At 41.8% G+C, this 18,580-nt stretch overlaps 1 protein-coding gene across 1 annotated transcript in view; it reads left to right on the top strand.

Moving 5' to 3' along the window:
- Positions 1–18,580, top strand: part of gabrg1 (gamma-aminobutyric acid type A receptor subunit gamma1) — a gene marked incomplete at both ends in the record, with an annotated part of 29,175 nt that overhangs the window by 7,265 nt on the left and 3,330 nt on the right. Inside the window, 5 exons of the mRNA XM_080750312.1 lie at positions 5,209–5,381; positions 5,924–5,991; positions 8,855–9,075; positions 13,690–13,772; positions 16,138–16,275. Coding sequence (XP_080606438.1) covers positions 5,209–5,381; positions 5,924–5,991; positions 8,855–9,075; positions 13,690–13,772; positions 16,138–16,275 — 683 coding nt within the window. The remainder of the gene's footprint in view (positions 1–5,208; positions 5,382–5,923; positions 5,992–8,854; positions 9,076–13,689; positions 13,773–16,137; positions 16,276–18,580) is intronic.

The raw sequence follows: 18,580 nt of genomic DNA, 5'->3' as shown, positions 1-18,580 counted from the left end.
ACCCCTGACCATGGGTCTTCAGCATGGGGTCCGGCGACCTGCAGGACTCCCTGGGTTCCAGGGGGTCCCCAGCAAAATGTAGTTAATATAGCAACACAAGCCTTTTATCCATTTATAATGTTGGCTGTTCACAGATTGTGCAAACATACTGTATAAACTGTATTACTGTACTGTAAAACACTTTTTTGCATGCATAAATCTTCTCTTCTGGGGACCCCCAAGAAGCTAAAATCTGAGTAAAAATATATAAGCCTTTTAAAATATGTGCACACATTTTCATGATCTTTCAAGATAGAGGATCTTTCGCTATGAGCTATATCTGCTATCTTTGAATAGCCAAAATATAAAATGATGGTTCAAATGGTTCAAATCTAAAATAAGTGTGCTTTCCCAGTTTTAATGGGTTAAAAAACATGTACATAATACATTTGAATACTAGAATGTTTACTTCTGTAGTGTATAATTTGCAAGGACGTGCAGAGAATGTTAGAGAGGCAGGGGCAGACATTATTAAAAGGGAACTTTAAAATATCAAAAATACTGTAGCAGCCCTCCAAGTTCTCAATGTATCGCGCTGCGTCATGTTGTGAGCTTGGAGGTCGGCTATTTTCGGTGCTTGATATCACACTGAACTAAGCATTATCAAATCAATACTGGAGATGTGGCGTAACGGTATGGATTTCTACACAGAGAGGGCAATTCTGTCAATGTAAGACGCTGCATTCAAGTTCAGGAGATTTTGGACAAGGCAATTCTCTTGAATGCTGCCTTCAGGTATGGCATGGAAAGAGGGCATTTGCGTTTCTTTCACCATCGTAAAAACTGCATTCATGGTCTGGACACTTTTTACAGACAGATAAAAGGGCAGGGGCTCAAGCCCCCTTTGTTGTCTGTGTGTGCACGTGCAGGGGCTCAAGCCCCCTTTGTTGTCTGTGTGTGAACGTGCCTAACACGCTGTCTACCACTGGTTATTTGGAGTCAGCAGTGAATCATTTAGTGCTGTTCTGGTAGTTTGGTGTGTCCTTAGTAATTATAGGGCTGCTGAGCACTGCTATTAGAAACACCTTGCTGTGACCTGCTATTATAGGCTACGCACTGTCATTATACACACTGTATATGCACATGTAGCAATATATCTGGCTATAGGCTGCGGAACCCCATCTAGAATAAAATAAATATAAACTCAGAACAAAAAGAAAGGAAACTTGACTTCCGTCCATTATATCTCCCCTTTAATACTACCATTTTGTATTGTGTTGTATATCATTTTTATTGTTGATTCATCATAGTCCAGGCGTTTCGGGCAGTATTTTGATGGAATCGTGCACTTTATGAAAGAAGCATGGAATTTAGCACGCAGTTAGAACAGGCCATATGGAACATTTTTGGCTATAGGGGCATCGCAGATTTGTCATGGGAAACTTGTGGGAGCCAATCAAAGTTGGGCTCTCATAGACTTTACTATAGAGTAAAATAATACAAAAATAAATATGCTTTAAGTAGCATGTGAGGGGTCAAACTAGGTGTTTTTCGGGATTCTGAATTCAATGCAAACATTTGTTTTGCAGGAAAAACATTCCTAAAAACTGACCCCATAATTTGGCAATAAAACTATGATTTAGTGATGAGTCATCACTTTTCACAGTTTTGTGGCAGACGTTTCTTGGAAAGGAATGTTTTTCGTGCAAAACAAATGTTTGCATTGGATTCAGAATCCCGAAAAACACCTAGTTTGACCCCTCACATGCTACTTAAAGCATATTTTTTTTTAATTATTTTACTCTATAGTCAAGTCTATGAGAGCCCAACTTTGATTGGCTCCCACAAGTTTCCCAAGACAAATCTGCGATGCCCCTATAGCCAAAAATGTTCCATATGGCCTGTTCTAACTGTGTGCCAAATGTCATGCTTCTATCATAAAGTGCACAATTTTTGCCTGAAACGCACTGACTATCACCTTTACAAGGAGGTCGTTTGCAAGCATCGGGCATTCTTGGAATGAGCACCAAAGCCAAACGTTTGGGTAGCGCCAACCCAACACTTAGCAACATTCGGTCCATTATATCTCCCCTTTAATTATGCCAAATGGTATTGTGTTTGATATCATTGTAATCTTTGGTTTGTCACCTTTACAACAAGGTACAGATTGTAAGGATCTGGCATTCGTGGAATGAGCAACACAGTCAAACGTGTGGGTAGCGCCCCTCCAAAAATGGTCAAAATGGCCTGGCAGGCCTGCAATACTGTTCTTTCGGTGTTCACCTTTGTTACTTGGTGCATTGAATGATCTCACAGCAATAAGGAAAATAAAAAACAACACATATTGGCCATTTATACACTTTGTTAAGTTTGAGCTCAGTGTCAGGGATGCCCAAAACGAGAGTAAATGCCAGCAGAACAGCATTGCAAGCCATTTTGGCAAAACTTTGGTCGGCGCTACCCACACGTTTGGCTGTGTAGCTCATGCCTCGAATGCCCGATGCTTACAAAAGGTGTAAAGGTGACAAATCAACGATAAAAATGATATAAAACACAATACAAATTGGTATTATTAAAGGGGAGATATAATGGACAAATTCAAATTTTCTTTCTTTTTGTGCTGAGTTTATATAGCACACACACACACACACACACACACACACACACACACACACACACACGCACATGCATATACCGGTATATATGCGACCCAGAAACTCGAGGGTCGCTTGTATTAATTGAATAGCCAAAGTACAGTATAAAATATGTTTAAAGTGGCTGTCGACCAAACTATTTGTGAAGCTCTCTACCTCTGTTAGGGCCATCCTATGGAAATGACCAGTGTTGGGCAGTATTATTAACGTACTTACTTAGTAATATATTACGGTAATATTTTACCCAGTAACGACGAGTTTTGTGCAAGGGATTACTCTGTCAAAACAGTAATATTATACCATAATTCTATGTGTTTTTTGTATTTTTTTTAATTCTTTTAAAAAGGATAAAACCCAAGATAGCACATTTACAGGAAACACATTTAAACAATGAGGAACATGAGAAGTATTCCAAGGATCGGGTCGATCAAGGAAGTAGATCTCCTGGATGTCTAGAGAAATGTAAATCCTACACTAAAGACATATACATTTAATAGCCGTCCTCATTCTACAGCAACACACATTGATTATATATTCATATCAAAAGGCTTAGCCCATCTATGGTTCAGATATGGGACACATTGCTCTTTCTGATCATGCTCCGGTTACCATGAAACCAATCAGACCAATTGAACGCTCATTCTCTTGGAGGATGGGATGGATCCATTACTATTCTCGGATATTTATTGTTTAAACTATTTGGAGGATCAAAACGAACTATTCCTAGAGTGTCATGATACAGATTAAACTGATCCGGGAATAGTGTGGGAGATAAGGGGTCGCAAAAATAGCAGCTCTACATGCTCACAACGCCTCGCAACGCAAGGCGTTGTGAGCATGTAGATTGCTACTAGATTGCTACATGTAGATTGCTACTGCAATTAAGTAAGCAATTGCTATTGCTTACTTAATATTTGATAGTTTGGTCAGTTTGGTATTAAAACAGTCTTGAAAGTCCTTAAAGTGTCTCTTTAGAAATGTGCAGATACCCTATACACTTATACTGTGTGTTGGTTTGTTTACCATTGAGAGAAAAAAAATACATCTGGGGACCCCACAAAATAATTTGGGGACCCCACTTTACTTGGGGTCCCGACCCCAAGTTTGAGAACCACTGATCTATACAGTATATGACTAATTGCGACCGTAAGGTCGCAGTTTAGTATGAAAACCTCCACCGGCCGTCCGTCGGTCACACGTGCGGTCGACCGCACGTGTGACGTGCGGTCGACGTGTGATGAGGTCACGATGAGTCATCTATGCCCAAATATAGATTTCTAGGTCAGATGGCCCATAGAGTTTGTGATGTCAAACCTAGCAACCCAATATAAACAAACCTGATGTCAGACCTGAAGTATCCTTTTATACCCATATATGGAGATACAGAGATCTCCATATATGGGCATATTAGAAAGCCCATATATGGGCATATACGGATGACATCAGGGATATCCATATATGGGCATAAAAGGGACAAGGGCTTACAGTTAAGAGATCTCCATATATGGGCATATCAGAAAGCCCATATATGTTCATATACTGATGACATCAGGAATATCCATATATGGGCATAAAAGGGACAAGGACTTACAGTTAAGAGATCTCCATATATGGGCATAAAGGGACAAGGACTGTTACAGTAGATATAGAGATGTCCATATATGGGCATAAATGAACAAGGACTGACAAACACTGAGATCTCCATATAACCTATGGGAATATAAGGGACGAGGACTGTCAGCTTGTAGACCTATTTTCTAAATATTGTTGTACCTGCCAAGCCCGAGGAACCCGAGAATTTCCCGATGTCCCACCCTGCCACGCCCGAGGAACCCGAGAATGGCCGCCATTTTGAAAAAAAAAAATTTTTTTTTTTCAAAAAATTTTTTTTTTCAAATTTTTTTTTGGACCCCAAAAACGTTAGTAGGCATGATAGCGATCGCAAAATCGCATGTTTAACCCCCATAGCAACCCCATCTTTCAAGCATGGCAGCCATTACATTATAGGAAAACATAGTGGCTGTTAACTCATGAATGCCTGAACGGATTTCCATTCTGATTTTTTTGTTTGAAAGCTGTGAGCAATGTGGACACACGTGGTGCATGATCTAGGCATGGGTGTGCATTATCCGTGCACTACTGATTACATGGAAGTCTATGGAGACTCATGGCAGGATTGGAGTACGAAGGTATTGTTAAATGGCAGCAGATGAGTTAAAAACTTGAAATGGGTCGTTCTGCATAGTACTTGGGATTTGTTGATGTAAATGTTCACATAGAGTGTAATAATTGGTAAAACAAACTTTTGGCCTATTTGTGGAGATAAGCGACCAACGGTCGCTTATCTCCCGATTAGGGAGTCTTACTGGTGTTATGTAACAAGCGTGTGTGTGTGTGTGTGTGTGTGTGTGTGTGTGTGTGTGTGTGTGTGTGTGTGTGTGTGTGTGTGTGTGTGTGTGTGTGTGTGTGTGTGTGTGTGTGTGTGTGTGTGTGTGTGTGTGTGTGTGTGTGTGTGTGCATGCGTGCCTGTGTGTGTGCGTGCGTGCGTGCGTGTGTGTGTGCGTGCGGTCCACAGTGCAGCCATCGAGCCCAGTAAAACGGAGGAGGAAGACTATGAGGACGTCCCCATCAATAAGACGTGGGTTCTGTCACCTAAAGTCTACGAGAGCGACGTCACCCTGATCCTCAACAAACTGCTGCTGGGCTACGACAACAAGCTGCGGCCCGACATAGGAGGCAAGGAACTATGTAGACCAGGGGTCTTCAACGTTCTCAGGCCAAGGACCACTTAGCTGAGAAAGAGATGAAGCAGGGACCCCCACAACCCTTTCATAGATTCCATATAGTTTCATCGTTTGAAAGCACTAATCATCAGTGTATTTTGGATTCATGTCAATTTGTGTTATCAGATATTTAACCACTTGAACCGTCAATACTTAATAAACTTGACCTTTCACTCTGTACTTGTCTGCTCTTTTAGCTCCTCTATACCAAACCTTGTTGACGAAAAAAGCCGATCTACAAGCTCAGTGAGCTTGTAGATCTGCTATTTTTGGCTAAAGTTCTCAGAATATGGACGCTAGAGTTCAAGTGGTTAATATAAAAAAGGAGAAAAAAGTTTCTATCACACAGAGATTTGGAGGACCCCCTGTTGTAACTCTGAGGACCCCCCTCACCCTGTTGAAGACCCTTGCTTTAAAGTCATAAAATTGCTGTTTCAATGAAGTTACATTGTGGTATTGCTACTATTACTGCAGTAAATACATTGATTATTTCTTTCTGTGTTTCAGTGCGGCCCACTGTGATCGAGACAGCGGTGTATGTCAACAGCATTGGACCTGTAGACCCCATTAACATGGTGAGACCAGCGTTATGAATAGTTAAAAAATGAACACCATTCTGCACAGCGTTGGTTCATGTAGAAACACGGAAGGCAGAAAGTTACATGTTATTTCTCTCCTCCCTCATTCATTCGCTAACAAGTTACAGTAATTCATACATACTTGGACCAGTCAGTCTGTCTCTCCACGTTAACCTCACTTCATTCTCATTGGCTGTGTGCTACTTCACACTCTGCCTCATTCCCAAGCAGGTTGTTCAGCTCTCTGTGTCAACATTCCTCCACATCCCCTGCCTCCTTCCTCCCTGTGGCGTTTAGTTACTTGTACATGACACAAGTTGGCACCTCAACAGAGTGCAGTTCTAGTTTCAATTGTAATAGGATGATTCCGTGGATTGTACTACTACTAGCTCTTACCCGTTCAAAGATATGAGCTCCAAAATGATGTGCAGTGTGTGGGTTATGGGATGTGCACTGTGCACACAGTATATGAGGGATGGAAAGTAACTTTAACTGGTGCTTGCATGATGTAGGAGCATCAATGTAAGAAACCCGTTTCGTTTAATGGCTACAGAGATACTGTTAAACATTTTGCCTCAAGCTAGATGCAGAATAGATGTGCCTCATGCTAGATGCAGAATAGATAGTAGATACACCATAAAAATGCTAATATACAGCATACGATTTGTGAAAGTGACAAACGGGCTTCACAGTTATGTCAGGTGTGTTCTAGGGATGCGAAGATATACCGGTACGGATCGTAATCGCGATACAAACGTCCGCGATACGGTTGAATCGGTTCATTCAGTGTGTACCGGTACAATAGACGGCCGAAATCGTGATGGATCGTACCGTGAGTGTCTGGATCGGTAAATTCCGCGATTGTATCGGTTCGTCCATATAGTATTTCATTCTATCCTGTGTTTCCGAGGCGCCATGAATGCACCATCAACAGCCGTTCAGCCCCGTTCAGCCCCCTCCCCAAAAGCCAGTCTTTAACGCGAGCTGCGACTCGGACAGACGGACAACATCTGCACTCTGCATGCAGGCAACCAGGGAGACAGACAGTACAGCGAAATGCGAGTGAATCAACACGGACGAACTAGCAGCCCCACGGGTTAAAAAGATGCAAGATTAGTTGTACAGTACTTGGCTTTATAACATCCAAGTCCGCTGCGCTGATTGTTGTCACAGAGTAGCACAGGCTGATCGAGTGATATGTAATCAACAGCCGTTTCTTAGCGAATCTCCGACGGACAATTGATTGAGATCATCTTCTGCGCTATATTAACTGCACACACACACAACAACAATGTTGCTGGGTGTTGTAGGACTACTGCTTGCGTTTAAAACAAAGTATTTGTCACTGTTCTACAACTTTCCTGTTGATGCAAGCAACTCTCTCACTTTCTCTGCTGCTAGTTCTGCTCTGGGAAAGAAGCCTAATTTATACATCGCAGTACAAGGGTGTCGCACCTAAAATAGCAGACCTACAAGCTCACAATGCGTCGTGGATGCGACGCGCTGTGAGCTTGTAGGTTTAAAAACATTGTTTTAAAACATTTTGGCTATAAAAATTGCATAATCCTGGATTAAATATAATATAATATAATATAATATAATATAATAATACAAACTAGGGAGGGACTTTATTGTTTTTCAGGTCAAGGACCCCTTAGCTCAGACAGAGATCAAGCAGGGACCCTCGCTGTAGGCTAGGCATTATAGCCTACTGTATCACACAAATATTTGGCACTGCAGGCCCCCTGTAATAACCCTGGATTGGGGTCCCTGACTCCCAGTTGAAGACATATAGGCCTACTAATAATGACATAGGCCTTCTATATGATTAGTTATCAAACAATTCTACAATAGCCAGCAGCTTTGTGTTCTCCCAGAATACTATATGTTGGGTTGTTAGACAGAGCCTAGTACTACAGTGAAACAATAAATTGCCTTGAATTTAAATTTCATACATTTTTAGTCGCTATGTTTTGTAAATTTTGGGATTTGGGCTTGAATCGTGGTGAATCGTGAATCGTATCGCATCGTATCGGGAACAGGGGTGGATCGTGATGTATCGTATCGGCAGGATTTCAATGTATCGCAATTATATCGTATCGCTGGCGGTGTATCGAGGTCCGTATCGTATCGCCTCAGTGGTCGAGATTCGCATCCCTAGTGTGTTCATATGCTTATGGTGATGCGATTTCAGATCAATTGCTCCAGCCACTGAGGAGAAACGCTGTGACAGACAGACAGACAGACACTCACTCACTCACTCAGACATTCGCAAAATTATAGTATAGATATGGTTCTATGGTTTATTGTATGATATATGGTAGCTTAAATGATACAAGATCATCAATTGCATCATTTTAGCTACACAACATTCACAACAATATGGTAAATGGTTAATTCTGAGTTGACGTGTCTAAATCAGGAACGTTTTCAGGCCAAGGACCCCTTAGTTGAGAGAGAGATGAAGCAGGGACCCCCCCACTACATATTGGATAAAATTGAGTTGCAGATTTTTATAGATTTCATAGATTGATTCATAGACTTGTTTGACAGCACTGCCATCAGTCTATGTTGGATTTGTGTTAATGTGTTTTCTCAGACATTTAACAACTTAAATCGTCAATACTTTGTCAATTTGATCTGCTCTTTTTATAACCTCTACACCAAACCTATTTGCCATGACATATCTTTCAAGAGTTTGAGGAATATCCTTCAAACTGAGATATTTTGATTGATTGATTGATTGATTGATTGATTGATCGGTCGATCGATTGATTTATTGAATGACTGACTGACTGACTGACTGACTGATTGTTTCGTCTGCTGGACACATTGTGTTTGTGCCCTGTGCTTTCTGCAGGAGTACACCATCGACATCTTCTTCGCCCAGACGTGGTACGACAGCCGGCTGAAGTTCAACAGCAGCATGAAGCTGCTCATGCTCAACAGCAACATGGTGGGCAAGATCTGGATCCCCGACACCTTCTTCAGGAACTCCCGCAAGTCGGACGCCCACTGGATCACCACACCCAACCGCCTGCTCAGGCTGTGGAGCAACGGCAGGGTCATGTACACACTCAGGTAGTCTAACCTAACAGGGTCATGTACACACTCAGGTAGTCTAACCTAACAGGGTCATGTAAACACTCAGGTAGTCTAACCTAACAGGGTCATGTACACACTCAGGTAGTCTAACCCAACAGGGTCATGTACACGCTCAGGTAGTCTAACCTAACAGGGTCATGTACACACTCAGGTAGTCTAACCTAAGGGCAGGGTCATATTGTACACACTCAGGTAGTCTAACCTAACAGGGTCATGTACACGCTCAGGTAGTCTAACCCAACAGGGTCATGTACACGCTCAGGTAGTCTAACCTAACAGGGTCATGTACACGCTCAGGTAGTCTAACCCAACAGGGTCATGTACACGCTCAGGTAGTCTAACCCAACGGCAGGGTCATGTACACACTCAGGTAGTCTAACCTAACAGGGTCATGTACACACTCAGGTAGTCTAACCTAACAGGGTCATGTACACACTCAGGTAGTCTAACCTAACAGGGTCATGTACACACTCAGGTAGTCTAACCTAACAGGGTCATGTACACACTCAGGTAGTCTAACCTAAGAGGGTCATGTACACACTCAGGTAGTCTAACCTAACAGGGTCATGTACACACTCAGGACACGCTCAGGTAGTCTAACCTAACAGGGTCATGTACACGCTCAGGTAGTCTAACCTAAGGGCAGGGTCATGTACACACTCAGGTAGTCTAACCTAACAGGGTCATGTACACGCTCAGGTAGTCTAACCTAACAGGGTCATGTACACACTCAGGTAGTCTAACCTAACAGGGTCATGTACACACTCAGGTAGTCTAACCTAACAGGGTCATGTACACACTCAGGTAGTCTAACCTAACAGGGTCATGTACACACTCAGGTAGTCTAACCTAAGAGGGTCATGTACACACTCAGGTAGTCTAACCTAACAGGGTCATGTACACACTCAGGACACGCTCAGGTAGTCTAACCTAACAGGGTCATGTACACGCTCAGGTAGTCTAACCTAAGGGCAGGGTCATGTACACACTCAGGTAGTCTAACCTAACAGGGTCATGTACACGCTCAGGTAGTCTAACCTAACAGGGTCATGTACACGCTCAGGTAGTCTAACCCAACGGCAGGGTCATGTACACGCTCAGGTAGTCTAACCCAACAGGGTCATGTACACGCTCAGGTAGTCTAACCCAGTGGTTTTCAAAGTGGGTGACGGGGCACCCTGGGGTGCCGTGATGGCAGTCCAGGGGTGCCGCGAGATCATTTGATAATATTTGGAATTCATTTGGACACTTGAAAAAATAGTTAGTATCGTTTTAAACTTGAAGTACGAAGTTATTTTCAGTCAGTTCTAACCAAAATGGCTATTATCTCAACGTTTTCCTCACAACATAATCACTAAAATATCGTCACTGTCGGGCAGAAACCTTGTATCTCCAAGTTTCAAATGTGTACGTCTTTTGGTAAAGCTCACAAAACTAGTGAAAACAGCCGACCTAGATCTGCTGTTTTCACTAGTTTAGTACATTTTATTGATGATAAATACAAAATGAATGGTTTTGGACCCGACACCCGACAACGACGATATGCTTAAATATAAGGTGCTGGGAGTGAAAATGATCATGTAGGGGTGCCTCAGATTAAAACAAATATTTATGGGGTTCCCTGAGACAAAAAGGTTTGGGAACCCCTGGTCTAACCTAACACGGACAGTCTATGCCTCCGGCAAATCTCACCGGCTCCTCCGGCATCTAGAATGGACGCGGAGGCAGTGTTGTTTTTGACAGCAAATTTTGATTTAGTTTTTAGTCATAGTCTTTTGAATACAATTTAATTTAGTTTTAGTCATAATTTAGTCACCTGAAAAGTATTAGTTTTAGTCTAATTTTAGTCAACTAAATATCATGAGATTTTAGTTGACTAAATCTACAGTTGATTTAGTCAACTGAAATGTATTTTGGCAGGCCTTGATGGCATCGTAATGACTGATTTTACACTTGGTGGCATGCTTAAAATAGGCGATCTACAAGCACGCTTGTCGATCTGCTATTTTCAGCACGCAACACCTGAGAGCAACCAAACATAAAATGACTCTCTCCTCCACTAGTCCCCCCCTAACGTTTTAGTCTAGTTTTTATTTTGTTGATGAAATTGTCAATATATTTAGTCTTAGTTTTAGTCATCACAGCTTAGTTTTTCTTTAGTTTTTCTTTAGTTTTTGTCAGTGAAAAAAACGCAGTCGAACATTTTTTTCGTCATAGTTTTAGTCGACAAAATCAACACTGCGCGGAGGGGGACATGACTCCTGCTGCTGTCCGCTTTGAGTACATGAGGAAGTGATCCGCGGTGGAAAACCAGTGATAAATCATAGCGATTTTATAATTATGAACAAAGCCTAAATAGCCTAAACAAACCAGTTCACATGAACAATACTGATGTAAAATAAGACATCTGTACCGCCACATATATTTTATATAAAATTAAAGTGTCGTGAACCACAGTTACAGGGGGGCTAGCCCAGCCTTTTCTTTTTGAAATGCCTGGATCCCGAGGCTAACGCTCAGGTAATGCAGTGTTAACTCGCTCCCCAATGTACGGCAGCCATATTGAGAAGAAATTGGGCCCCTTCCTTACTTCCTACATAATTCTTAGCAATTAGTCAGGGGATATCTTTAGAAATAGTCTCAAATCCTGGAATAAATTCCTTACAAAAAAAAATCTTCACCAATGTGTTTGTAAAGGTGTCTAGTAACACATCTCACAAAGACTGAAATTCAGTTTCCCTAGGAAAATCTTTGACAGCTAGGGTAATTCTGGGTCTCATTCACTCACTATACACTATACTATGGGGGAAAAAATCACTCCCAAAAAATATGCTTTAAGTGGGATGTGAGGGGTCTAACTAGGTATTTTTAATTATTCTGAATCCATTGCAAGCATTTGTTTTGCACCAAAAACATTCCTTGGGCTAGAAATGGACCCCCATACCACTGTGAAAAGTGATGACTCATCACTAAACCATCATTTTATGGGCTGTTTTTAGTACAAAACAAATGCTTGCAATGGATTCAGAATAATTAAAAACACCTAGTTAGACCCCTCACATCTCACTTAAAGCATATTTTTTGGGAGTGATTTTTTTCCCCTATAGTATAGTGTATAGTGAGTGAATGAGACCCAGAAAGGGAAACTGAATTTCAGTCTTTGTGAGATGTGTTACTAGACACCTTTACAAACACATTGGTGAAGAAATGTTCACCAATGTCAGGACTTTTTAAGATATCCCCTGATTAAATTATTACTCTGTGGAGTATTGTCGTTATGGAAAAAAAAGAAGAAAAAAAAAGAGAGATTTACCATTAAACTCCATCTGCTCACCGCTCAGAGCTGTTTACTGCTGCCAATAAAAATGATTGGGGAATCATGACCATTAAAAAATAAAAAGTATTTTACATAATCAAAGGTTTTATGGTCATGTTTCATCAGGATCCTTCGACACATCCTGCATGTTTCCGCGCGGTTAAAATAGCTGTAATCTACAAGCTCACAACGTCCCGTTGATGCGTCGCGTTGTGAGCTTGCAGATCGTCTATTTCCGGCATACCGAGGAGGCGATTCACACACAGTACTTCCACGTGAACGCAAAGAAAAGACGAGACGTCGGGCGACTGCTGGCGCCCGAACAGACAAGCTGACAAGCGCCGTTCTTGTTGTTTTGTGTAGCTCTGACATGTCGCGTAACGTCTGATTTATACTTTGTTGTCTTACGGTGTTGTTTATGTGTCTCTCATGAGTGTATGTTGTTATGTTGTTGTTGGGGAGCCCTTATTATAAGGCCCCGTTCACGCTGGAAGCCAAATCCATCCTGAATCAGATCTGAGCCACAGCCAGAGTGGAATCTTTTTATTTATTTATTATCATTATTATTTTTTAGATTTGTTTTGGGCTTTTATCCCTTTATTGATAGGACAGTAGACCAGTGGTTTAAAGTAACTAAGTACATTTACTAAAGTACTGTACTTAAAGGGGAAGACCCCTTAGAGGAGTTGTGTGGAAATAGAAAAAAAGTTCCCCCTCTTCTGTGTTGCCTAGAACTGGAGGATTGATTTTGGGGTTTGTATTGTAAAGTACAATGTGTGATGTCATCAAGTTGTAATTTACAATACAAACCCCAAAATCAATTCTCCAGTTCTAGGCAACACAGAAGAGGGGGAACTTTTTTTCTATTTCCACACAACTCCTCTAAGGTATATTAATGACATATTTCAATATTGAAAATGGGTGGTCTTCCCCTTTAAGTACAATCTTGATGTATTTATACTTTACTTGAGTATTTCCAATTTCCAATACTTTTATGCATGCCCCCAGCCACTGAAATTCAAATCATTAGAATCGCTAAAATGATAGAAAGCAGTAAAAAAACATAATCTTTTCTTTTCTCTAATTCAATCTAAAATATGAACCCTTGTTAAAAAAAAAACAAAAAAAAAACAACTATTTGGTTCCCTGCTGAGACTTGTTTTGTGTGTGTGTGTGTGTGTGTGTGTGTGTGTGTGTGTGTGTGTGTGTGTGTGTGTGTGTGTGTGTGTGTGTGTGTGTGTGTGTGTGTGTGTGTGTGTGTGTTTTCCTGCCAGGTTGACTATAAATGCAGAGTGCTACCTTAAGCTGCATAACTTTCCCATGGATGAACACTCCTGCCCCCTGGAGTTCTCCAGCTGTAGGTGTCTTGGTTCCTTTTCCCCCCTCCATGTTTGTGTCAAACCAGCTCATCATCCTGTTCACCCCAGAGACGTACCGTTGTTTCCTGTTGAGATTGTCACATTTCCTGGGGCCACCTGCAATGTACTGCAGGGGTCTTCAACGTTTTCAGGCCAAGGACCTCTTAGTGGAGAGAGAGATGAAGCAGGGACCCCCACAACCTTTTCAGAGATTCCATATAGTTTCATTGTTTGACAGCACGATCATCAGTGTATTTTGGATTCATGTCAATTTGTGTTTTCAGATATTTAACCACTTGAGCCGTCAATACTTAATAAACTTGACCTTTCACTCTGTATTTAGTCTGCTCTTTTCCCCCTCTACACCAAAGCTCTTTGCCAAAAATAGCTGTTGCGAGGCGTTGTGAGCTTGTAGATCTGCTATTTTTGGCTAAAGTTCACGGAATATGGATATGTTTATATAATTATATAATACAAAAAAAGGAGAAAAAAATCCATCACTCAAAGATTTGGAGGACCCCCTGTAGTGACTCTGAGGACCCCCTAGGGTTCCTGGACGCCCTGTTGAAGACCCATGATGTAGTGCACTGCTTGCCTCCTGTGAATAGTTTTATTTTTATTTTTGTTTATTTTCTGTTTATTTCGTTGCTGAGTGAGGTCAGCAGACAAAGTGACGTGAGTGAGATGAAAAAAAACCTGGGTGAAATGTGCCAATCTAAACAGGAAACATTGGTAGCTAGCGGGACGCAGGCAACGCGATTCACCCTTTGTCAAGTCCCGCCCGTTGTCCCGCCCCTCTTCGCACCCATTGGTTGCTGTGTGTTGGTGGGACAAAAGTCCTTTCTCTCCAATCTACTACCATTGAAATTCAGTTGCTACTTATTGTTATTATGTGTATTCAACTCATTTTAAACTTGGTTTCAGTGAAAAGGAGCCTCTCGGGTGCAGTATAGTGACTGGGAATGTTTTTAAATGTTTTTATTTCTCCAAAAAATGTTGTTTTAGCAAATTCAACATAAAGAAAGGCGGAACCAGGGCGGGACAAGGCAGAAATAGCCTGCTGGTTGGTCAGTCAGGGACCAATCAGAAGGCTGACAAATAATAATATGACATAATATAAACGAAAATATCGATTATCGTCCCATCCCTACTTGGGGCGTGCGACCCCGTTTCTTCTATCCGCCTGCAGCTATCTATCACTATGAACTAGGTCTGCTGCTAGCTATCCATTATTTATACAACTATCCATTATCTTCCATTATTAAACCAAAAATAGAGAAGTGCATTTTACGGACGCACCCACGCACACACGCACGCACGCACGCACACACTTCTGGTAAATTATATTGTCTTTCTAATGTGTGAGGGGGGCGTGTTTTTTTTTCTTGTCTCCACCAGGTCAAAAGGTTTTGCAACCTATCCGTCAGTGCGTCTCTCTGTTCGTCCGTCTGTCCGTCCGTCGTTGTGTCCGTCTGTGGACAGCTAATCTCCGTCACCGTTGTCACAATAGCAGTGAAACTGCGCACGCACACTCCCTGGGTGCCAGAGCAGAATCTCTGCCCCAAATCTTTAACACATTTTTAGACACTCCTACAGATTTTGTCCAAACATCATGCAAATTGGCACACTATATCTTTTGCTTTAATGCTCCAACCACTTGGAATGAGTTGCAACTTAATTTCAAGATATGTTCTCCCAAAACTTACGGTCATTTTAAATCTTTGATAGTAGACCTACCCACGAGTGCCTGCAACTGTTTCTAAACTTGTTTTGTGAATATTGATTGTACATACTGTTTTTTTTTAATGAATATTGATGTATCTCGATAATACTGCAAATGAGGGCAACCTCAATGTTTTTCGAGAATAAATAAAGGTTTGAATGAATCTCTATAGTCATCAAACAGGCCTCAAATCATGAACACAGCGTGCGATTTCCATGAAATTCCCACTAGGCCGAAGACGAATGCCACAAATGAAGACTCATGGTGGCGCTATAACAGGCCGATTCCTGTTTTTACCTTTAACTCCACCGATCAGTATAACATGTACTATATGCACACTCCCTAGAGGCCAAGGAAAACCCTGCGCCCTGCAATTTTCCCATCTGTCTTTCTTTTTTATCCCAAAATCGTGGGATAAAAACAATAAACAAGAGCCTGTGACTTTTTTCCCCCAATTACTTGAAGTAATTATTGTGACGTACGAGGTTCCCAGCCACAATTTGACCAGTGTGTGTGTGTGTGTGTGTGTGTGTGTGTGTGTGTGTGTGTGTGTGTGTGTGTGTGTGTGTGTGTGTGTGTGTGTGTGTGTGTGTGTGTGTGTGTGTGTGTGTGTGTGTGTGTGTGTGTGCGTGCGTGCGCAGATGGCTATCCTAAGAATGAGATCATGTACAGGTGGCAGAAGCGCTCGGTGGAGGTGGCAGACCAGCGATACTGGAGGCTCTACCAGTTTTCCTTCGTGGGGCTGAGGAACACCTCGGAAATAGCAAACACCCAGTCAGGTGACACTGGAGCCGTTTGGTTCTTTTCCCCCGTCTAATCTTGAACCAGTTCAGAGCGTTTCCACTGAAAAGGAATTGGTTCAGAAACGTAAAAGTTGGTTCGGAACTGATACTGAAAACTATATGCTTTTTCTCGTCCTGAACTGGGAACGAAAGTGGGCGTATTGTGTGTTGTACTTATATTATACAATATATACAGTGGAAAATCAAGCAGAAACCCATCATTAAAAATACATCCAAAAAGGGAAACTATCTGACATTGTCGATCGAATTTCCGTGAAATTAACAGTTTGACCAATCAGGCCAGGCCTGGAATCCAACCTGGGCCAACTGGGCACGTCTGCTCCTTCTAACCATTCAGTTATGTCCCCTAAAAGCTGCTGCTTGGGGACATCTGCTCCTTCTAACCATTCAGTTATGTCACCTAAAAGCTGCTGCTTGGGGACGTCTGCTCCTTCTAACCATTCAGTTATGTCACCTAAAAGCTGCTGCTTGGGGACGTCTGCTCCTTCTAACCATTCAGTTATGTCACCTAAAAGCTGCTGCTTGGGGACGTCTGCTCCTTCTAACCATTCAGTTATGTCACCTAAAAGCTGCTGCTTGGGGACGTCTGCTCCTTCTAACCATTCAGTTATGTCCCTAAAAGCTCCTTCTAACCATTCAGTTATGTCCCCTAAAAGCTCCTTCTAACCATTCAGTTATGTCCCCTAAAAGCTCCTTCTAACCATTCAGTTATGTCCCCTAAAAGCTCCTTCTAACCATTCAGTTATGTCCCCTAAAAGCTCCTTCTAACCATTCAGTTATGTCCCCTAAAAGCTCCTTCTAACCATTCAGTTATGTCCCCTAAAAGCTCCTTCTAACCATTCAGTAATGTCCCCTAAAAGCTGCTGCTTGAAATGCAAGCCGGTTATGTTATGTTATGTTATGTTATGTTATGTTATGTTATGTTATGTTATGTTATGTTATGTTATGTTATGTTTTATTTATTTGACATGGGCATCACAATCACATTGGACGAACCAGATGCATTACAGTTTACAGTTTACAGTTTAGACATTTAGCAGACGCTTTTAATCCAAAGCGATTTACAATAAGCATTGATTAAAAGTGAGTATAGCACAAGTGCTAATTCTCATCCCCTGTCCACAGGAGGCTTTTCTAATACAAATCTAACACCCAGTCAAGTACAATAAACAATAATACTAATCTAAAACCCAGTCAAGTACAAAAATCAAACCTCGGTTCGAAGTGGAGCGGTGAATTTGAGCAGCTGTACCCTATGTGAGTGAGTGTAAACTGTGCCTGTGAGTGAGTGGTGAGTGTGCCTGGCCTGCACAAAACAGCGCCCCTCCTTTAACTAGTGTGTTGTGTGTGGCCACTCAAGGTATTGCCAGGCTACAAACACGGCCAGCCACCCACCCACCCACCCACCCACATACCCACGGACATACCTGTCTATTGGGAGCGCTTTCACCGCTCCAAAAATATATAATACACGTTTATAAGAACTAACATCACCACTACCTGGCCCAATACATCACCTTGTGGGACAAACAAAAACATAAGTAGACTTAAAGGAGTAGTTCACCCCCAAAATTACTGTTTTTCTATTGATTATTCATGCCATGGAGAGTAGAGTTCAATAATATTTTGGGTTTTTTGTCACATTCCAAAGACAAAAATTTGATTCGAGTAAATTTACCCCCATTGATTCCGGATGGGGACCCGTTTCGAAACGGGTCACCATCCGGAACGAATGGGGGTAAATTTATTGTTATCACATTTGTGTCTTAGGAATGTGACAAAAAACCCAAAATATTATTGTAGGGGCTTTTACCAATAAGCCCTACCGAGGGCAATGAGTATAAAAAACATAGGTTTGACGCGTGTAGTGTTTAGTAAGTGAATGTCCAGAGAGTATATTTAAAGTTGGATATGTCAACCCATTTATTGACACAAAAGATGCAAAAACTCTTAACACATCGGACGCCCACGTGATTTCTGAGGTCTTAATGTATTCGTGCCCATGGCAACGCGTCATTTTACCTACCGGCGAGAGTACTGGCGAGAAAAGTAATCCGAGTAAATGCAATCCGAGTATGTCCTGTTTATTCCGCGAAAATCTTCTCTTTCAGTCAGGACCGTTTTTTATCATTTCTGAGCCACATTGTTTGTGTTACGGCATGTAGAAGAGGCTGCCGTTTTGAGAAAAAAATTAAAAAAGGAAGAGAATCCGGAGAAAACAGCCCTTTTGTGCAGCCACTAGACAGGAAGTCAACGAGCCACACAACACGTCCGGGTGACG

Source organism: Nannobrachium achirus (genome assembly GCF_963921795.1).
Source record: "Nannobrachium achirus genome assembly, chromosome: 20".
NCBI lineage: Eukaryota > Metazoa > Chordata > Actinopteri > Myctophiformes > Myctophidae > Nannobrachium > Nannobrachium achirus.
Note: the sequence above shows the minus strand (reverse complement) of the source record. Positions and strands in the feature narration are given on the sequence as shown.